Source organism: Nerophis lumbriciformis, linkage group LG12 (assembly GCF_033978685.3).
Source record: "Nerophis lumbriciformis linkage group LG12, RoL_Nlum_v2.1, whole genome shotgun sequence".
Classification (NCBI taxonomy): Eukaryota; Metazoa; Chordata; class Actinopteri; order Syngnathiformes; family Syngnathidae; genus Nerophis; species Nerophis lumbriciformis.
The window spans coordinates 4,571,069-4,594,646 of NC_084559.2; the positions used below are offsets into that span (position 1 = coordinate 4,571,069).

Consider the following 23,578-nt stretch of genomic DNA (forward strand, 5'->3'; position numbering starts at 1 on the left):
GTCCAGTCCATAGTGGATCTAACATAATAGTGAAAGTCCAGTCCATAGTGGATCTAACATAATAGTGAGAGTCCAGTCCATAGTGGATCTAACATAATAGTGAGAGTCCAGTCCATAGTGGATCTAACATAATAGTGTGAGAGTCCAGTCCTTAGTGGATCTAACATAATAGTGAGAGTCCAGTCCATAGTGGATCTAACATAATAGTGAAAGTCCAGTCCATAGTGGATTTAACATAGTAGTGAAAGTCCAGTCCATAGTGGATCTAGCATAATATTGTGAGAGTCCAGTCCATAGTGGATTTAACACAGTAGTGAAAGTCCAGTCCATAGTGAATCTAACATAATAGTGAAAGTCCAGTCCATAGTGGATCTAACATAATAGTGAGAGTCCAGTCCATAATGGATCTAACATAATAGTGAGATAGTCCAGTCCATAGTGGATCTAACATAATAGTGAGAGAGTCCAGTCCATAGTGGATCTAACATAATAGTGAGAGTCCAGTCCATAGTGGATCTAACATAATAGTGAAAGTCCAGTCCATAGTGGATCTAACATAATAGTGTGAGAGTCCAGTCCATAGTGGATCTAACATAATAGTGAGAGAGTCCAGTCCATAGTGGATCTAACATAATAGTGAGAGTCCAGTCCATAGTGGATCTAACATAATAGTGACAGTCCAGTCCATAGTGGATCTAACATAATAGTGTGAGAGTTCAGTCCATAGTGGATCTAACATAATAGTGAGAGTCCAGTCCATAGTGGATCTAACATAATAGTAAGAGAGTCCAGTCCATAGTGGATCTAACATAATAGTGTGAGAGTCCAGTCCATAGTGGATTTAACATAGTAGTGAAAGTCCAGTCCATAGTGGATCTAGCATAATATTGTGAGAGTCCAGTCCATAGTGGATTTAACACAGTAGTGAAAGTCCAGTCCATAGTGGATCTAACATAATAGTGAGAGTCCAGTCCATAATGGATCTAACATAATAGTGAGATAGTCCAGTCCATAGTGGATCTAACATAATAGTGAGAGAGTCCAGTCCATAGTGGATCTAACATAATAGTGAGAGTCCAGTCCATAGTGGATCTAACATAATAGTGAAAGTCCAGTCCATAGTGGATCTAACATAATAGTGTGAGAGTCCAGTCCATAGTGGATCTAACATAATAGTGAGAGAGTCCAGTCCATAGTGGATCCAACATAATAGTGAGAGTCCAGTCCATAGTGGATCTAACATAATAGTGACAGTCCAGTCCATAGTGGATCTAACATAATAGTGTGAGAGTCCAGTCCATAGTGGATCTAACATAATAGTGAGAGTCCAGTCCATAGTGGATCTAACATAATAGTGTGAGAGTCCAGTCCATAGTGGATCTAACATAATATTGTGAGAGTCCAGTCCATAGTGGATCTAACATAATAGTGAGAGTCCAGTCCATAGTGGATCTAACATAATAGTGAGAGTCCAGTCCAGAGTGGATCTAACATAATAGTGAGAGTCCAGTCCATAGTGGATCTAACATAATAGTGATAGTCCAGTCCATAGTGGATCTAACATAATAGTGAGAGTCCAGTCCATAGTGGATCTAACATAATAGTGAGAGTCCAGTCCAGAGTGGATCTAACATAATAGTGAGAGTCCAGTCCATAGTGGATCTAACATAATAGTGAGAGTCCAGTCCAGAGTGGATCTAACAAAATAGTGAGAGTCCAGTCCATTGTGGATCTAACATAATAGTGAGAGTCCAGTCCATAGTGGATCTAACATAATAGTGAGAGTCCAGTCCATAGTGGATCTAACATAATAGTGAGAGTCCAGTCCAGAGTGGGGCCAGCCGGAAACCATCCCGAGCGGAGACGGGTCAGCAGCGCAAAGATGTCCCCAACCGATGCACAGGCGAGCGGTCCACCCCGGGTCCCGACTCTGGACAGCCAGCACTTCATCCATGGCCACCGGACCTGTGCCCCCCTTCCACAAGGGAGAGGGGGGCAGAGCAGAAAAGAAAAGAGACGGCAGATCAACTGGTCTAAAAAGGGGGTCTATTTAAAGGCTAGAGTATACAAATGAGTTTTAAGATGGGACTTAAATGCTAGCAAAAGTCAATAGTGTTGATGGCACACTCACTGGCTGTATCGCCACTGCACTGATACTGTGTTGGTGTTTCATAATGGTGCCATCTGCAGGAGTAAACAACTCACGACATTTGCTCTGCAGTTAGTTACACTTAATAGTTAGCAATGAGCATACATTTTTGTGTGTGTATGTATACAGTATGTGTATTTTGTATATGTGTGTATATGTATTTGTAAATGTCTGTGTGTGTCTATATATGTATTAGTGTTGTAACGATACCAATATTTTGGTGCCGGTACTGGTACTAAAATTATTTCGGTACTTTTCTAAATAAAGGGGACCACAAAAAAATTGCATTTTTGGCTTTATTTTAACAAAAAATCTGAGGGTACATTAAACATATGTTTATTATTGCAGTTAAGTCCTTAAATAAAATTAAAAAAAGTAAAAGTCTGGCAACTAAGCTGCCAGTTTTTCTGTAAAAAAAACAGTGGTAAAATCCACAGATTTGTTTTACTCTTTACGTAAAAAAAAATAAAAAAAATAAAATTCATAGGCAAATTCATGAATTATTTACTGTTACAAGCAGCCCTCTAATGGCAGCCAATGAAAACAAGTTTGACAACCCTGATCCAGAATAAACCACACAGGGAGCAGGGAAGCGAGGAAGCAGCAGACACTCGATGATGTAAACATAGGGACACACGGTAGTGATCACATCGCCGCTATAAATAGTTAGTCTGCGTTAGCACTTATAATAACAATATCAATAATATTTGGTTAATATTCAAGTCACGAAATGTCAATTGAGTATTGTTGGCGCTTTTTTAATGGTTATTTATCAGATTTTATGGGCGGAATAGTGGAGCTTTGCTGTAAACTGACTCTTATTTACATTTATTTCATATTTAGAATGCATTAAAACACAAAAAAAACATCCGTCGTCATAGGTTTCAAAATGTTAGTGCTCAAAAAGTGCAGTTCCCCTTGAAGTCATGTGCTTAGTTGGTTGATGTAAACATCAAGTTTGACTGACAAATGTCTGTTTTAAGGTGTCAGCCTCTGTGTCAATAAAATACCTTATATTTTCTTTCTTTACTTTCTTATTTTTTTTCTAGAATGACAGGAAAAACAAATAGTGTCCAATATTGCAACAAATATTATATTATACAACTTTTTTGGTCAAAATCCAAATAAATACTTAAATATCTGCTTAACTTATGATTTCGAAGCAAGTTATCCATCAAATTGTACACTAGCAAAATGACCAATACATTTTACTGTAAAATTTTACTGTAAAATTTCGAGAGTTTTTTTTACAGCATATGTAAGTTGAAAAAAACGACCAATGTTTGTTTTGTTTTTTTACAATAAAATTCTGTCGACTTAGCTGTCAGTTATGTTTTGTTTTTACTGTAAAATCCACAGTTGATGATTTTATGGTACCACATTTTATTATGGTAAAAAATTGGCAGCCGAGTTGCCAAAATAAAATTAAACAGCGGTACTGTATTTCTATTTACAGTAATATGTTGTAAAAATAATAATACAAATAATTAAAAAAAACATATATTTTACAGTAAAAGTCTGGCAACTAAGCTGCCAGTTTTTTTCCGTAAAAAAACAGTGGTAAAATCCACAGATTTGTTTTACTCTTTACGTAAAAAAAAAACATTTTATATTAAAATTCATAGGCAAATTCATGAATTATTTACTGTTACAAGCAGCCCTCTAATGGCAGCCAATGAAAACAAGTTTGACAACCCTGATCTAGAATAAACCACACAGGGAGCAGGGAAGCGAGGAAGCAGCAGACCACTCGATGATGTAAACATAGGGACACACGGTAGTGATCACATCGCCGCTATAAATAGTTAGTCTGCGTTAGCACTTATAATAACAATATCAATAATATTTGGCTAATATTCAAGTCACGAAATGTCAATTGAGTATTGTTGGCACTTTTTTAATGGTTATTTAATATTTAGAATGCATTAAAATGAAAAAAACATCCGTCGTTATAGGTTTCAAAATGTTAGTGCTCAAAAAGTGCAGTTCCCCTTGAAGTCATGTGCTTAGTTGGTTGATGTAAACATCAAGTTTGACTGACAAATGTCTGTTTTAAGGTGTCAGCAGTTAAATGTGGCCTCCTGCCGCTGTCCCACGAGGCCCTGCTGGTCGGCGACGTCGCCTACTTCGAATACAACGGCGTCATGGAGGCGGAGGAAGAACGTGTGGAGCTTCAGAAGAGCCTCGGGCCAACTTGCAAAGTAGGCACTCGACAAAAAGTAGACGCACCTCAAAAGAGAAATGTAATTGAGCAGCTGCTTTGTGCAGACCGCCAGCAATATTAAGATTGAAATGAGTTCAATAAGAAAATGGATGGATGGGACTTGAGGGCTGAGGAGCAGCAGTAAAGTTAATGTCAATTGAGTATTGATGGTTTAATCCACTTCTGTGAGCAGGAGTCAATTGGGCCACTTGCATGCTGCCTGTAGAGGGCGCCCATGTGACACATGTATGATGAGTCAGGGGGGGGGGGGTCTAGCGCCTTTTCACTGAGGGCCACATTGCAGTTATGGCTGCTCTCAGAGGGCCGCTTGTTACAGTGAATATACTATATAAAAATTCCATCCATCCATCCATTTTCTACCGCTTGTCCCTCTCAGGGTATAATACATAATTGCCTCATAATGTTATTACATACACAATTCTATTTTGTAGAAAAAAATGTGACATTACATTCAATCAATCATCCATCCATCCATCCATTTTCTACCTCTTATTCCCTTTGGGGTCGCGGGGGGCGCTGGAGCCTAGCCCTAAATCACAAGTGTCTCAAAGGGCTGCACAAGCCACAACGACATCCGCGGTACAGAGCCCACATAAGGGCAAGGAAAAACTCACAACCCCAATGGGACGTCAATGTGAATGAGAAACCTTGGAGAGGACCGCATATGTGGGTGACATATGCGGTCCCCCCTCTAGGGGAGACCGGATGCAATGGACGTCGAGTGGGTCTGACATAATATTGTGAAAGTCCAGTCCATAGTGGATCTAACATAATAGTGAGAGTCCAGTCCATAGGGGATAGGGATGATGTTTGATAAGAAATTATCAAGCTCGAGCCCATTATCGAATCCTCTTATCGAACCGATTCCTTATCGATTCTCTTATCAAATCCAGATAGGTTGTTGTATATGGACAAAAACACACAATATTTGGTTTAACAAAAGCTCACTTTTATTTTATAAGAAAAAAATACAATAAATAAATATTGACTGTTACCCCCCCTAAAAAAACATAATAAATGAATATTGACTGTTGTTACCCAAAGTATATTAAGTGGGGTTTTTCAGAAAAACAAATATATACAGTAACACAAAAACAACCTGTCTCTGTGATCACTATAGGTGTATAAATAATAATATAGTGTTAAATAAAATCAGTCCCTTGGGCACAAAACTGAAAATAATGCAGCTCTCCAAAAAGTGCACTTCTGCTGCTATTGGAACATACTAACTACACACATAGGCAGCCAGCTAACAAACAATCCAAGACGTCTAATAAAGTTCCAAAGCAGATTAATCCATTTAGGCTCTTTATTGTTGTTGATCTTGCTTTGTCTTTTCCTATCTTTACTTTTGTCTTGCACTGGACTGTTTTTTTTTTTTTTTTTAAACTGAAATACACACAATGACAAATGTATAAGCCATGTGATTCAATTAACATACTGAAAAGTAATACACAATATGTAAATATTAGCTTCACACAAATATACAGTACTATCATCAAACAAATACTTCTGAGTGTTGAAACTATTTCGATGGTGGAAATATACAACTGGCAGCCATTTTAAGTCCTCAAAACATCCATTGAAACAGTGCACAAAAATCGTTTTTCAATAAACATCTTAGTATCAAATGTAACCACTTTCCACCTTAATGTTGAGTTACATAAACAAGTTAAACAGTTTACTTACAGACTTATCTTTTCCAAGGCTTGTAAGAGCTAACACAACTTGTCTACTTCTCAATTGTCTCATGAACTTAACTGACGTCGTCAACCCGGAAGTGCCCACACTATTGACGCGTAGTATTTTCATATCGCCACAAGGTGTCAGTAAAAGTCTACTATCAAATGGGCATAACATTGCCCATTTGGGATTCGTTCCCAGGGATTCGAATAAAGAACCAACTCTTTTTCTTTACTATAGTGGCCTCAATAACGGGAACCGGTTCTCAAAAAGGGATTTGAGTCCATGGTATCAGTTATTTTCTCATCGAACAACCGGGAGAATCGGTTTCGAACATCATCCCTAATAGTGGATCTAACATAATAGTGAAAGTCCAGTCCATAGTGGTCTAACATAATAGTGAGAGTCCAGTCCTTAGTGGATCTAACATAATAGTGTGAGATTCCAGTCCATAGTGGATCTAACATAATAGTGTGAGAGTCCAGTCCATAGTGGATCCAACATAATAGTGAGAGTCCAGTCCATAGTGGATCTAACATAATAGTGAAAGTCCAGTCCATAGTGGATCTAACATAATAGTGAGAGTCCAGTCCATAGTGGATCTAACATAATAGTGAGAGTCCAGTCCATAGTGGATCTAACATAATAGTGAAAGACCAGTCCATAGTGGATCTAACATAATAGTGAGAGTCCAGTCCATAGTGGATCTAACATAATAGTGTGAGAGTCCAGTCCACAGTGGATCTAACATAATAGTGTGAAAGTCCAGTCCATAGTGGATCTAACATAATAGTGAGAGAGTCCAGTCCATAGTGGATCTAACATAATAGTGAGAGTCCAGTCCATAGTGGATCTAACATAATAGTGAGAGTCCAGTCTATAGTGGATCTAACATAATAGTGTGAGAGTCCAGTCCATAGTAGATCTAACATAATAGTGAGAGTCCAGTCCATAGTGGATCTAACATAATAGTGAGAGAGTCCAGTCCATAGTGGATCTAACATAATAGTGTGAAAGTCCAGTCCATAGTGGATCTAACATAATAGTGTGAGAGTCCAGTCCATAGTGGATCTAACATAATAGTGAGAGAGTCCAGTCCATAGTGGATCTAACATAATAGTGAGAGAGTCCAGTCCATAGTGGATCTAACATAATAGTGAGAGTCCAGTCCATAGTGGATCTAACATAATAGTGTGAGAGTCCAGTCCATAGTGGATCTAACATAATAGTGTGAGAGTCCAGTCCATAGTGGATCTAACATAATAGTGTGAGAGTCTAGTCCATAGTGGATCTAACATAATAGTGTGAAAGTCCAGTCCATAGTCGATCTAACATAATAGTGTGAGAGTCCAGTCCATAGTGGATCTAACATAATAGTGAGAGTCCAGTCCATAGTGGATCTAACATAATAGTGTGAAAGTCCAGTCCATAGTGGATCTAACATAATAGTGTGAGAGTCCAGTCCATAGTGGATCTAACATAATAGTGAGAGAGTCCAGTCCATAGTGGATCTAACATAATAGTGAGAGTCCAGTCTATAGTGGATCTAACATAATAGTGTGAGAGTCCAGTCCATAGTGGATCTAACATAATAGTGAGAGAGTCCAGTCCATAGTGGATCTAACATAATAGTGAGAGAGTCCAGTCCATAGTGGATCTAACATAATAGTGAGAGTCCAGTCTATAGTGGATCTAACATAATAGTGTGAGAGTCCAGTCCATAGTGGATCTAACATAATAGTGAGAGTCCAGTCCATAGTGGATCTAACATAATAGTGAGAGAGTCCAGTCCATAGTGGATCTAACATAATAGTGAGAGTCCAGTCTATAGTGGATCTATCATAATAGTGAGAGTCCAGTCCATAGTGGATCTAACATAATAGTGAGAGAGTCCAGTCCATAGTGGATCTAACTTAATAGTGAGAGTCCAGTCCATAGTGGGGCCAGTAGGAGATAATTCCGAGCGGAGACGGGTCAGCAGCGCAGAGATGTCCCCAACCGATGCACAGGCGAGCGGTCCACCCCGGGTCCCGACTCTGGACAGCCAGCACTTCATCCATGGCCACCGGACCAAAGAACAAATACATATAGTAAGAAAGATGAAGTGCTTTATCAATGCACATTATTTCCAGGCCAGATTTGGCCGCCTGGCCTTGAGTTTGACACATGTGGTCTCAGCACTACTGAGCATAATAATGATTATTTTTCCCACCTATCATCCAGTTGTCCATGTGGTCTATATTTGCAACCACCACTGCTGCAAAGAATGGCTTCTAAATGAACAAATCATGAACTGCAGCAAGATTAAAGCTTTTAGTACGCACTTAGACTATTTTAATCAAGTTGATTTCAATGCTGTGAAGGTACTGGTGCTTAGAAATCACGGAATAGTCGCCCTGGGGGAGTCCGTGGAAGAGGCCTTCTTCACGATCTACCACATCCAGGCTGCCTGTCAGATACAGGTACACACTCGTACACCCTTCTTCAAATATTATCGGAATCTAAACGTTTCTCATTTTTTGAATATCATTTGTGGCAGGTGTCAGCACTGTGCAGTGCGGGCGGTGAAAAAAACCTGATCATGCTGGACCGCACCACCTATAAACCCAACTATGCTGGCACTGTGGGCAGAGCCGGCTCCACCTTTGGCCCCATGCACAAAAGTCGCATTGGGGAACACGAGTTTGAGGCCCTCATGAGAACCTTAGATAATTTGGTGAGTCACTTCTACAACAAAAGTTCTAAAGCAGTAAAAAATGAAATACAGTGGAAATCAATATGTTTAAGTCGGCCAACTCATCAAGTCTTAGTCTTTCGTGTTTAAGCTGACGTCGGCAAATAAAGTCACCCGTTCTGCATATGTACATAAAAAGGTAATTTCTTTAAAAATGCACTCTGTTTATGTCAACATGTGTTTTACTATTGTTAACTTTGACTTGCATTGCTGGAACAACTAATCCTAGTCCGACCTAAGACTTTTACACAGTACAGTACTGTATTGGAAGAAAAGCATGTAAGCTGTGATGGTGACTGTGAGCCTGGATGGAGTTATATGTTCAAAATGTTTTTATTCCAGTATTTACAACAGTTTCACTGTTAACAAAATGGTCAACTCTACCGCCTGGTGTCTTCCAGGGGTACCGTACAGGCTACGCGTACCGTTTCCCCTTGCTTCTGGAAAGATCGCGAACTCGAAGGGATATCGAAGTTCCTGCGACCGCCACAGCCTTTCACCAGTTTGACGACGACGGAGTTCCTCTGGGTCTCAAGCAGCACCCTTTTACTCAGCGCCAGCAGCAGGAGAGAACGCGATGGCTCAACACCCCGAACACCTACCAGAAAGTCAGCCAGGAGCAGGCCAGTCCTGGACAGCGCACCACCGTAAGCATGTTCAGTTACAGATGTGACAGGTTTGGCGTGTTTGAGACAATGTCTGTGCACTGTAAGTGAACGGACACATACAGTTGATAGACAATTGCGACAGCTAATCAGATCACGAGTTGTTGTCAGTAAGGCCTTCTAGATGTTGGACGTGACATTTACGCGTCCTGTGATTGGTTACTCACTGGTTTGAGCCGCAGCGGTGCTATGCAGATCAGCAGAGCCACAGAATTTGAGAACACATACAGTTGATAGACAGTTGCCATAGCCAATAAGATCACAAGTTGTTGGCAGTAGCCTATCCAGGTAGCCTGATGTTAACGAGACTGTGATTGGATACTCACTTGTCATTCCAAAGTGAGTATTGTGGAGCATATATGTTTAGAGTATCTAGTACTTTTCCTTTGTATATTCTACCAGTTTCTCTTGTCTTCAGAGGCCTGTTTAGTGTCTTAACCTTGGAATGTGAAATACAACCCCCACTCTCTTCCTTATCAGTGTTGCGAGGGGGATAGAGGGGGTTTTCTTTGTGTGCAAGGAGTTGGCTTTTCCGTTTGAATGTCAGATCAACTAGAGTAGCCGATATGAATGTATTGGTTAAGATGATCTCCTAAATCAGGGGTGCGCACACTTTTTCTGCAGGCGAGCTACTTTTCAATTGATCAAGTCGTGGGGATCTACCTCATTCATATATATAATTTATATTTACTTATTTATTAAATATATGTTTTTGTTAACAAGTTAAAGGTGTTTAATGATAATGCAAGCATGTTTAACACATATAGTTAAAATTGTTAACAAGTTAAAGGTGTTTAAAGATAATACAAGCATGTTTAACACATATAGTTAATATTGTTAACAAGTTAAAGGTGTTTAATGATAATACAAGCATGTTTAACACATATAGTTAATATTGTTAACAAGTTAAAGGTGTTTAATGATAATACAAGCATGTTTAACACATACCCGGTAGTTAATATTGTTAATAAATTAAAGGTGTTTAATGATAATACAAGAATGTTTAATACATATAGTTAATATTGTTAACAACTTAAAGGTGTTTAACGATAATACAAGCATGTTTAACAGATATAGTTAATATTGTTAACAAGTTAAAGGTGTTTAAAGATAATACAAGCATGTTTAACACATATAGTTAATATTGTTAATAAGTTAAAGGTGTTTAATGATATTACAAGCATGTTTAACACATATAGTTAATATTATTAACAAGTTGAAGGTGTTTAAAGATAATACAAGCATGTTTAACACATATAGTTAATATTGTTAATAAGTTAAAGGTGTTTAAAGATAATACAAGCATGTTTACCACATATAGATTCCTTTCTTTCATGAAGACAAGAATATAAGTTGGTGTATTACCTGATTTTGATGACTTGCATTGATTGGACAGTGGTGCATTGGACGGAAAGGAGGACTTTTTTCTCCTCCATTCGAAAATGCGGACGTTTTTAGCACCACTGTCTGATTCCAATCAATGCAAGTCATCAGAATCAGGTAATACACCAACTTATATTCTTGTCTTCATGAAAGAAAGGAATCTATATGTGTTAAACATGCTTGTATTACCTTTAAACACCTTTAACTTGTTAACAATATTAACTATATGTGTTAAACATGCCTGTATTATCTTTAAACACCTTAACTTGTTAACAATATTAACTATATGTGTTAAACATGCTTGTATTATCATTAAACACCTTTAACTTGTTAACAATATTAACTATATGTGTTAAACATGCCTGTATTATCTTTAAACACCTTAACTTGTTAACAATATTAACTATATGTGTTAGACATGCTTGCATTATCTTTAAACACCTTTAACTTATTAACAATATTAACTATATGTGTTAAACATGCTTGTATTATCATTAAACACCTTTAACTTGTTAACAATATTAACTATATGTGTTAAACATGCCTGTATTATCTTTAAACACCTTAACTTGTTAACAATATTAACTATATGTGTTAGACATGCTTGCATTATCTTTAAACACCTTTAACTTGTTAAACAATATTAACTATATGTGTTAAACATGCTTGTATTATCTTTAAACACCTTTAACGTATTAATAATATTAACTATATGTATTAAACATGCTTGTATTATCATTAAACACCTTTAACTTGTTAAAAATATTAACTATATGTATTAAACATACTTGTATTATCATTAAACACCTTTAATTTATTAACAATATTAACTATATGTATTAAACATTCTTGTATTATCATTAAACACCTTTAATTTATTAACAATATTAACTATGTGTTAAACATGATTGCATTATCATTAAACACCTTTATCTTATTAACAAAAACATATATTTCATAGATAAGTAAATATAAATTATATATATGAATGAGGTAGATCCCCACGACTTGATCAATTGAAAAGTAGCTCGCCTGCAGAAAAAGTGTGAGCACCCCTGATTTAAGTTGTGCGGACGCTTTTCTTCTTTTTGGGGACATTGTTGATTGTCATGTCATGTTCGGATGTACTTTGTAGACGCGGTCTCTGATCCACACGCAGTAAGTCTTTGCTGTCGTCCAGCATTTTGTGTTTTGTTTACTTTGCAGCCAGTTCAGTTTTAGTTTCGTTTTGCAAAGCCATGCCTAAGCTTCAATGCCTTTTCTTAGGGGTGTGCGTGCGTGCGTGCTATAACAACAATCTCTAAATTTGGCCCAGGCCTGCTTTAAAGTGTGTCATTACTGACACCTTGTCAGGACTTGGACTATGGCGTGGTTTGTTCTCCCGTGGTGCAAATGAACATTTGGACCAGACATGGCGTGAAGGTGAAGACATATTTAATTTTACTATAACAAAAAGAACAAACTAAAGGCGCGCACAAGGCGGAAGTACAAACTTGACAAATGAAACCAATACTGCACGTGGGCAAAAAAACTAAGGACATGAACAAAAGTCGCTAACTGTGGCATGAATCGAAAAAACTTACTTGGACAGGGCATGAAGTACGCAGAGGTAAACAGAGTGTGACAGGGGTGTGATGTCGTCAGACAGACAGCCTGGCAACTGGAAGCTTAAATAATAGTGACATGATTAAAGACAGGTGCGTGAGTCGTGAGGGCAGGTGAAAACTAATGGGTTGCTATGGTGACAAACAAGAGTGCACAATGAGTCCAAACGTGGAACAGGTGAAACTAATGGGTAACTATGGAAACAAGACAAGGGAGTGAAAAGCCAGAAACTAAAGAGTCCAATAACTAAACAAAACAAAACATGACATGACTAAAACAAAACATGATTACACAGACATGACACACCTAGAGACTGTGTCGGCAGTCAAGTCTCTCCATTGCTCTGTGCACTTTGAACACGTCAATTATTCGGGCAATGTTTTAAAAAAAACATACTTTTAATGACCGGCTTAACTTCAACCCAATGATGGTGTCTATGATCCAGACATCATTACAATTCTGCTACAAAAGGACAGTCATAAAGTCATGTATTCATCCCGTGAGGGAAAGGAGGCGTTGGCTGTGTCAGGTCGGATGTTATTACTTCATATCAACTGAGGAGACCATCAAGACCAGGAGTGCGATTAAAATGAAATGTAGAAGAGCAAAGAGAATAAGCCTTGAATCTTAATGAGATCCGGGACTATATTACACATTTTACACACACGCAAACACAAATTAGGGAAGGTAAAAAGGAAATGACTTCTTGCATTGCTGTAACAGGGACATTGCAAAGCGCATCAAACCGTTTTTTTTTTTCTTCCAACAATTCACCAATTTTAATACCGGTGTGAAAGAAGCTACGTTGACAATTATTGTTTTGTTTGTTTTTACATTACAACAAATTGGACAAAACTGCAATGATGTTTGTGCAATATGAAAACAATTGGTAGCTGACTGTCATGGAGACAGCTCCAGTAAAGTTTGACTCACAAATATTGTGTAATCGGTAATCGGTCTGGACCTGCAAAGCATTTAAAGACTTATATAAGTGTTATAATGAAGGCAACACATGATGTAAGTGGCTATATTAGCCTACTATCAAAATGACTTTAAAAGTCTTATATAAGTGTTATAATGAAGGCAACACATGATGTAAGTGTCTATATTAGCCTACTATCAAAGTGACTTTAAAAGTCTTATATAAGTGTTATAATGAAGGCAACACATGATGTAAGTGTCTATATTAGCCTACTATCAAAGTGACTTTAAAAAGTCTTATATAAGTGTTATAATGAAGGCAACACATGATGTAAGTGGCTATATTAGCCTACTATCAAAGTGACTTTAAAAAGTCTTATATAAGTGTTATAATGAAGGCAACACATAATGTAAGTGTCTATATTAGCCTACTATCAAAGTGACTTTAAAAGTCTTATATAAGTGTTATAATGAAGGCAACACATGATGTAAGTGTCTATATTATCTATATTAGCCTACTATCAAAATGACTTTAAAAGTCTTATATGAGTGTTATAATGAAGGCAACACATGATGTAAGTGTCTATATTAGCCTACTATCAAAGTGACTTTAAAAAGTCTTATATAAGTGTTAAAATGAAGGCAACACATGATGTAAGTGTCTATATTAGCCTACTATCAAAGTGACTTTAAAAATACTTATATGAGTGTGTTATAATGAAGGCAACACATGATGTAAGTGTCTATATTAGCCTACTATCAAAGTGACTTTAAAAGTCTTATATAAGTGTTATAATGAAGGCAACACATGATGTAAGTGTCTATATTATCTATATTAGCCTACTATCAAAATGACTTTAAAAGTCTTATATGAGTGTTATAATGAAGGCAACACATGATGTAAGTGGCTATATTAGCCTACTATCAAAGTTACTTTAAAAGTCTTATATAAGTGTTATAATGAAGGCAACACATGATGTAAGTGTCTATATGAGCCTACTGTCAAAATGACTTTAAAAGTCTTATATAAGTGTTATAATGAAGGCAACACATGATGTAAGTGGCTAATTAGCAATATTAGCCTACTATCAAAATGACTTTAAAAGTCTTATATAAGTGTTATAATGAAGACAACACATGATGTAAGTGTCTATATTAGCCTACTATAAAAATGACTTTAAAAGTCTTAAATAAGTGTTGTAGTGAAGGCAACACATGATGTACAGTAAGTGTCTATATTAGCTATATTAGCCTACTATATAAGTGTTATAATGAAGACAACACATGATGTAAGTGTCTACATTAGCTATATTAGCCTACTATCAAAATGACTTTAAAAGTCCTATATACGTGTTATAATGAAGGCAACACATGATGTAAGTGTCTATATTAGCTATATTAGCCTACTATCAAAATGACTTTAAAAGTCTTATATAAGTGTTATAATGAAGGCAACACATGATGTAAGTGGCTAATTAGCAATATTAGCCTACTATCAAAATGACTTTAAAAGTCTTATATAAGTGTTATAATGAAGACAACACATAATATAAGTGTCTATATTAGCCTACTATAAAAATGACTTTAAAAGTCTTAAGTAAGTGTTGTAGTGAAGGCAACACATGATGTACAGTAAGTGTCTATATTAGCCTACTATATAAGTGTTATAATGAAGACAACACGGTGGACAGTTTAAATAAAGGGACAGTGAGATGGATGGATGAAGAGGATCTTAGGGAACGTGAGGGCGTGGCGACATGGATCAGGTCAGAGAGATAAGATGGAGAGAGGTTATGGATGGCTTTGAAAGTGAGGAGAATTATTTTAAAGTGGATGCGATGTTTGATGGGTAGCCAGTGGAGTTGCTGCAGAACAGGGCTGATGTGCTGGATTGAAGGGGTTCTGGTGATTATCCGGGCTGCAGAGTTCTGGAGAAGCTGAAGTTTGTGAAGTGACTTGTGAGGGAGACCAAACAGGAGAGAGTTGAAGTAGTCCAGGCGAGAGATGACCAGGCTATGGACTAGTATGGCAGCAGTATGTGGGGAAGACGATTAATGAGTAAAATAACAAAACAAAACATGATCCGGACCACAGATCATGACAGTGGCTCTGGAGCCGCAAGTAGCTGACCCCCGAGCGCCATGGAACATGCAGTAGATGTGGAAAAAGGGAATTGAGATACTGGTTATTTTATATAAATAGGAGGAGCTAGCGCTTTCTCACTGTTTACATCCTGGGTTCTCCCTCCCACCTCCCTGAAGGTCTCTGCATTGCAGAGAAGGCCACTTCTGAATCAGCTGTGACTGCTGCAGTGCAGCGTCTGCCCTCTAGTGGACAAACGCAGCAACACCAAATACATTTTAACTTGTCAATCTGTAATAAACAATCAGTGCAAAAAGTCAGTGTTCAAAAGCAAGAAAAAAAAAAAATACAAAAATGAGGGATATTTTATTTGAACTCAGCAAAATTATCTGCCAATAGAACAAGAAAATTCGGCTTGTCAAGACTTTCCAAAACAAGTAAAATTAGCTAACCTCAATGAACCCTAAAATACCTTAAAATTAGTATATTCTCACTAATAACAAGTGCACTTTTCTTGGTAGAAAAAAAAAACAGACCTTTTTGCTCAATACGTTGAAAAATATTCTTAAAGGGGAACATTATCACAATTTCAGAAGGGTTAAAACCATTAAAAATCAGTTCTCAGTGGCTTATTATATTTTTCGAAGTTTTTTTCAAAATTTTACCCATCACGCAATATCCCTAAAAAAAGCTTCAAAGTGCCTGATTTTAACAATCGTTATATACACCCGTCCATTTTCCTGTGACATCACATAGTGAAGCCAACACACACAAACATGGAGGAAAGAACAGCAAGCTATAGCGACATTAGCTCGGATTCAGACTCGGATTTCAGCGGCTTAAGCGATTCAACAGATTACGCATGTATTGAAACGGATGGTTGTAGTGTGGAGGCAGGTAGCGAAAACGAAATTGAAGAAGAAACGGAAGCTATTGAGCCATATCGGTTTGAACCGTATGCAAGCGAAACCGACGAAAACGACACGACAGCCAGCGACACGGGAGAAAGCGAGGACGAATTCGGCGATCGCCTTCTAACCAACGATTGGTATGTTTGTTTGGCATTAAAGGAAACTAACAACTATGAACTAGGTTTACAGCATATGAAATACGTTTGGCAACAACATGCACTTTGAGAGTGCAGACAGCCCAATTTCCATCAATTAATATATTCTGTAGACATACTCTCATCCACTATCTTTTCCTGAAAGCTGATCTGTCCAGTTTTGGAGTTGATGTCAGCAGGCCAGGGAAGCTAGGGTCGATAGGGGGTTTAGCTCGCTCGTCTGCGGGAACAAACTGCCGCCATTGCTTGCCGTGCTACCGAGGCCCTTTGTCCCTGAATTGCTCACACACTCCGGCAGATTCAATGGGGGTCTGGCGGCAGATTTCTTTGACTTTATCGTTGGAAATGCATCTGCTTTGAGTGTCGCAGGATATCCACACATTCTTGCCATCTCTGTCGTAGCATAGCTTTCGTCGGTAAAGTGTGCGGAACAAACGTCCAATTTCTTGCCACTTTCGCATCTTTGGGCCACTGGTGCAACTTGAATCCGTCCCTGTTCGTGTTGTTACACCCTCCGACAACACACCGACGAGGCATGATGTCTCCAAGGTACGGAAAACAGTCGAAAAAACGGAAAATAACAGAGCTGATTTGACCCGGTGTTTGAGAAAATGGCGGATTGCTTCCCGATGTGACGTCACGTTGTGACGTCATCGCTCAGAGAGCGAATATTAGAAAGGCGTTTAATTCGCCAAAATTCACCCATTTAGAGTTCGGAAATCGGTTAAAAAAATATATGGTCTTTTTTCTGCAACATCAAGGTATATATTGATGCTTACATAGGTCTGGTGATAATGTTCCCCTTTAAATTAAGTAAATGCTAGTGCCATTATCTTGACATCATGATTTTTTTTTTCCATGCTTGAAGTAAAAAATTATTACTTTAAAAAAGTATTTTTACACTTGTGAGTGTTAATCTTAAGGCCCAAGCTGTTTGTTTACATGCTTTTTTTAACTTCTCTTTGCTATTTGGGCTTATTGTACCCTAATTAGAATAAAAACTAAGAATCATCTTTTGATATGATGTACTTAGTCCATAAGTACACAAACTTCTGTACTTCATGTTTAGTGACATGCTAATTCTTAATTTTACACTTTTTTTTTTTTCCAAATTCCATTGTATGTTATAGTCTTCTGACACCACCAGATGGCAGTATAAGTGTCCACATAAGTGGCCATAAGACCCCAATTCAGCAGTGTACACAATTTTGGAAATAAGAGCTAAAAGGTGCTGTCCACGCATGTGGCCACTAAGTCTTTAGATTTAATGACACAGCTTTGCATCAGTTGATATTCTAGTTTCAAGCATGTTTTACTCAATATAGGTCATCAAATCTCAGCAACAAGCTGTTATATCTTACTGAGATCATTTAGGACCAAAACCCTTAAAAGAAGTAAAACACTCTAACATAAAATCTGCTTAGTGAGAAGAATTATCTTATCAGACAGAAATTAAGCAAATATCACCCTTATTTGAGATATTTAATCTCATTTAGATTTCAGTTTTTGCAGTGTAAAGACAACATTATTGACAATACGGTGCTTCTTCTTTGTACAATACCTTCAACTGCTGTGTGTCCTCCTCAGTGGATGAAGGCCGAAGAGATGACACAAGCCGGCAGTACGTCCATGAAGATGGAGAACCCCAACCAGTTTGTCCCTCTTTTTACCAACCCCCGAGAGGTGATCGAGACCCGGAATAAGGTAACGTCGGGTCGTCCTTTCCTGTGAATTGTACAGATCATATTGACGATGAAGTCCTCTCCAGATCCGACAGCAGAATCGCCAGGACATGAAGACCGCAGGCCCACAGTCTCAAGTCCTTGCTAGTGTAATAACAGATGATAGTCCTCCGGTAAAATGCAACGTTTATACTTACTTTCTTCCTGGCAGATCGTTTTAGGAGCTTTGTTTTTTTTTTTGGATCCATTAGTCTCCGGTCACTCCGCCCCAAGTCCCACCGGAACCTGAAACTCCCAACCCCTTTAACCAGCTGACCGACCAGGAACTGGAGGAGTACCGGAAAGAAGTGCAGAAGAAACAGGACGATGGGACCAATGGTATGACTCACTCAGACTTTCTTCAACGTTTGTTCTTCTAAGCCCGTGGTCCTTAGTTATCCAAGGGACAGAAACATGATATCAATTATAGAGATACCTGAATAGTTGCAGTGCACATGTTACCATGCACCTAGTTACCACTGCTGGTGTTCACGTGTTTTTGCAATGTAGGCAGAAGGAAGGAAATGGAGATCTGCAATATTCTTGTTAACACTAATAATGGACTGCTCTGACTTGCTAGCATACTAATGTACTTTGAAAGTTCAGATCTCATCTTCTTTTGGGACAATAACTGTGATGTTTTGTCTCATGTCAAACCCACATGTTTGTATCCTTCTTGCATGCATTTCATCTTATGATCTTATTCATTTCATAATGCCGTATTTTCCGGACTATAAGGCGCACTTAAAATTAGGGATGTCCCGATCCAGGTTTTTGCACTTCCGATCCGATACCGATATTGTTTTTGCACTTCCGATCCGATGCCGATATTGTTTTTGCACTTCCGATCCGATACCGATATTGTTTTTGCACTTCCGATCCGATACCGATACTGACCGATACTGGCCTATCCGAGCATGTATTAAAGTTTAAAGTTATTTAGCCTACTTAGTTGTCAGAATCATGTTGAAAAGGGTTTTAGTACTCTTGATAACAACTAGCCAGCTGAATTAGGGGAGTTTGAATAATACACAATGGTTGGTAACAAGAAACTGACCTGTTTATTCAAGGATAAACACAAAATAGACAAAATTATACATGACAAACAGAAATGGCATGATTGAACTAGGGCTGGGCGATATGGCCTTTTTTTAATATTGCGATATTTTAAGGCCATATTGCGATACACAATATATATCTCGATATTTTGCCTTAGCCTTGAATGAACACTTGATGCATATAATCACAGCAGTATGATGATTCTATGTGTTTTGATTGATTGATTGAGACTTTTATTAGTAGGTTGCACAGTGAAGTACATATTCCGTACAATTGACCACTAAATGTTAACACCCCAATAAGTTATTCAACTTGTGTAAGTCCACTTAAATTGATTCATGATACAGATATATACTATCAGATATATACTATCATCATAATACAGTCATCACACAAGATCATCACATTGAATTATTTACATTATTTATAATCCGGGGTGTGGAGGGGGGCGCCGGATGTAAGTGTCAAAAAGACAGCCAAAAGAGTTTGATATGAGAATAAATCTAAAGTTAAAATATAGGGTAGAAATGCACCCATTTGCAGGAAATGTAGTCTTGATTTTCAACATTTTCTTTCAAGGCTTGCATGTCTACATTAAAACATTCTTCTTCATACTGCATTAATATATGCTACTTTTAAACTTTCATGCAGAGAAGGAAATCACAACTAAAAAAAAAATCACAAATTTTTTCATACGGTGTTGATGTGGAAATTTTTGCCTCTGCATTTTGATGGTGTGGGCGTGTGGCACCGAACGGAGATAAGCGTCTCGACAGACGTTATAATATTTGAACAATGATGACGAAAACTGTTTTCTCTGTCGTGTCGGTGTGTCGAAAATTGTTATGCGCTTATTTTTTTATTTGATTTTGTGCGTGGCATAGATTTGCTATGCGCAGAGGACGTTTAAACAGTGCGCAATTGCACAAGCGCGCACCTTAGAGGGAGCGTTGCTCGCACGGCTGCGCTAGCATCACAGCTAACGTTAGCCATGCTGCTACCTCTCTGCTCGGGGAGGACGTATACGTATGTGACGTATGACGTGAGAGTATGTGACGTATGACGTGACAGTATGTGACGTATGATGTGACAGTATGTGACGTATGACGTGACAGTATGTGACGTATGACGTGACAGTATGTGACGTGTGTAAGAAGGTGCGCTTGCTGTCTGTGAGAGGGAGACACAGAAAAGAGTGAGAAGAGCCTATCGTGTAATGCCAGCAGCTAAAAGCAACTGCGTGAGAATCCACAGACCTGTGGATGTGTTGAAGGTGTGCTGGAAAATGCGGATCGGAAATTAGGGAGCAGCAGAAAAGTGGAATGTACTATTTAAATCGGTGCGTTGGAAAACACGGAGCGGAGGTTTTTTTTTAACTGGATCTGGATCGGCATTTTCCCATGCCTTGCCGATACGCATTTTTTTGCAAATATCGGCGGCCGATCCGATCCAAATATCGGATCGGGACATCCCTACTTAAAATCCTTTTTTTTCCTCAAAACCCGACGGTGCGCCTTATTATCCGGTGCGCCTAATGTACGGAATAATTCTGGTTTTGCTTACCGACCTCGAAGCAATTTTATTTGGTACATGGTGTAATGATAAGTGTGACCAGTAGATGGCAGTCAAACATAAGAGATACGTGTCGACTGCAATATGATGGCAATATGACAACACCAACATTTTACATGTTCCATTGAAAATATAGAACATTACACATGGCGCTCAAAAATCTATCAAAATGCATTAGTACTGTCAGGTTCAAACACTGATGACATCCATTAAACAAGACAAGAGGCAAAGAATCAAACAGAGACAGAATTCAATTTGGACTCAATTGAGGAGACACGTCTGGACACGCTGTACCCTTGTACAGTATCTCAGCACGCTCTGCCCGAAGATTGCACTCCTTCTTTTTTTTGACTTTCTTCCCCCACCTGACCACAGCTGCTTCCAGAGGGAAGTGGGTCGTAAACAGCGTTGCCTTTGGTTACCGAACAGTTCAAAAGGAGAGGTCGTAAAAAAGTTCAAAAAGAGTTCCATAAAATAGTTCAAAAAGAGTTCCATAAAATAGTTCAAAAAGAGTTCGTAAAGTACTTCAAAAAGAGTTTGTCTGGAAATTGGGCAGATCCTGTCATCTCTCCGCTTTGAAGTCCCGGTGGAGTTTTACGAGCCTTCTTCTTGGTTGGTTTCAAAGACAGCCTTTTGTCTTTTTGCCTGGAACTCATTTCAACACAAAGTTTTTTGTGATAACTTACAATTATTCTAACAGTATGACTTTGGTAAGCAATGAAGCCGCACCGCTTTATGGATTGTCAGCGCATTAAACATAGGAGTATTATTATGGTGTGTGTATAAGGCAAGACATTATCTGGCGTTTTGTTTCGCAATATTATGCAAAAGCAACTTTTTTTTAACCTTCTGGTACCTACTGATCTGTATTTGGGATCTGCATAAATCCTGAAAAATTGCGCGAGTCCGCCTTTGTAGTCGATAATCTTCTTCTTTTTCTCTATCTTCTTGTTATGGGACATTCATCCTCCGCTGTTGCCATTTCTAATATAAAGTAGTGTAAAGTTCTTACTTATATCTGTCAGTGAACTCGTCATGAAAGCGCTAAAACATACCGGTGTAGTGAGTTTACATTATTCACCCAAGGAACTTTAGTTATTAGAGAGTTCCGGTCGGACGTTTTTTCACGGGACTACATTTCCGACCTTGTTGTTGTTGTTTCCGGGATGAGGAGATGCTGCTCCGTTATTGATGGAAGAAAAGTCTGAATGTCCTTAAAACAGTTAGCGCCATCTTTTGACATTTCTTCCACTCCCGTCCTTGCACGCTACACCGCTACAACAAAGATGACGGGGAGAAGACGCTGTCAAAAGGTGAGCCACGTAAATAAGACCGCCCAAAAAACGGCGCATTTTGAAGCGACTGTTGTGGAAAACATCATCTATGCAACATTTTGACCAAAGAACTACCATTACATGTTATGTAGACCACAAGGAAGTATTTTACATTTAGAAAAAAATTTTTTTATAACATGACTCCTCTAATGCGCCCTATAATCCGGTGCGTCTTCTATGTGAAAAATGATCAAAAATAGACCATTCATCGGCAGTGCGCCTTATAATCCGGTGCGCCCTATGGTCCTGAAAATACGGTATTTAATACTTCTGTACACACTAATCATTATGGATGTCCACCCTTACTTTAATGATCTTCTTGGCCTCTCAGCTGCACAACTAAGCACTATGTTAAGTCTTTTTGCATCTATAACTCTGTGTTTTTAGGGGAGGAGGTGGCAAATGAGACTTCCCCTGCTACCTCCCCCACGAACCAGCCTCCCATCACAGGTGAGGCTTAGCAATGCACTCACTGCCTGCCTTGCATGTCGTGCACAGCAGCTTTGATCGGCGTTAACCAGTCGGATTGATGTTCAACCCTCTAATGCTTCCCATGCTCACTGACAGCCCTGTTACTCCCTCTCGTAATAATCCACATTCAAGATAAATAAAGCACGGTGTTGTGCGTAGACATGTTTTAGGGAGATAATGTTGTATGAAACATTTAGGGATGTATGTGCATTGCAAAAAGTCAGTGTTCAAAAACAATAAAAAAAATGAGGGGTATTTTACTTGAACTAAGCAAAATTATCTGCCAATAGAACAAGAACATTTGGCTTGTCAAGACTTTCCAAAACAAGTAAAATTAGCTAACTTCAATGAACCCAAAAATACCTTAAAATAAGTATATTCTCACTAATAACAAGTGCACTTTTCTTGGTAGAAAAAAAGAGACCTTTTTGCTCAATATGTTGAAAAATATTTTTAAATGAAGTAAATGCTAGTGCCATTATCTTGACATAATGATATGCGCTCGGCATTACATTTCTTGAAACCAGCAAACTTATACTAAAAACTAATTTATTGTTCTTAATGGAAAGGCAACCGCTTGTTACTCTCGGGGTCTCCTAGCCGCTCAGGCAAATCATATTGTCTAAAAATGCATTTTTCCATGGATAACATGACATCATCGCGCCAAGTGCGTGCTCTTTCAGTCAATTAGTGCACATATATACAGCCCGGCCCCCGGCAAAAAATGTTTTATTGTAATTTTGAAGAATTTATCTGAATGTGCATGAACTATTTCTGTTCAAAATTGTTAGAAATGTCAAATGTTTAAATATTAACTGTCAGTTTACTGTACTGTGCCAACTGTACTACTATATGAGTACCTATTTTCTATTGTTTCATTGAAAATAAAACAGCAAAGTCCATTTGGCT

The 23,578-nt window shown here is 38.3% G+C and overlaps 1 protein-coding gene across 2 annotated transcripts in view; it reads left to right on the forward strand.

Moving 5' to 3' along the window:
• LOC133623033 (beta-adducin-like) overlaps positions 1 to 23,578 on the forward strand; it is a 55,927-nt gene that overhangs the window by 25,168 nt on the left and 7,181 nt on the right. Inside the window, exons 7-14 of one of the 2 annotated variants that reach the window (XM_061985946.2) lie at positions 4,207 to 4,350; positions 8,420 to 8,518; positions 8,596 to 8,772; positions 9,192 to 9,437; positions 18,100 to 18,216; positions 18,281 to 18,367; positions 18,446 to 18,572; positions 22,586 to 22,648. In XM_061985946.2, coding sequence (XP_061841930.1) covers positions 4,207 to 4,350; positions 8,420 to 8,518; positions 8,596 to 8,772; positions 9,192 to 9,437; positions 18,100 to 18,216; positions 18,281 to 18,367; positions 18,446 to 18,572; positions 22,586 to 22,648 — 1,060 coding nt within the window. The remainder of the gene's footprint in view (positions 1 to 4,206; positions 4,351 to 8,419; positions 8,519 to 8,595; positions 8,773 to 9,191; positions 9,438 to 18,099; positions 18,217 to 18,280; positions 18,368 to 18,445; positions 18,573 to 22,585; positions 22,649 to 23,578) is intronic. The other variant, XM_061985947.2, reaches the window with a different exon arrangement.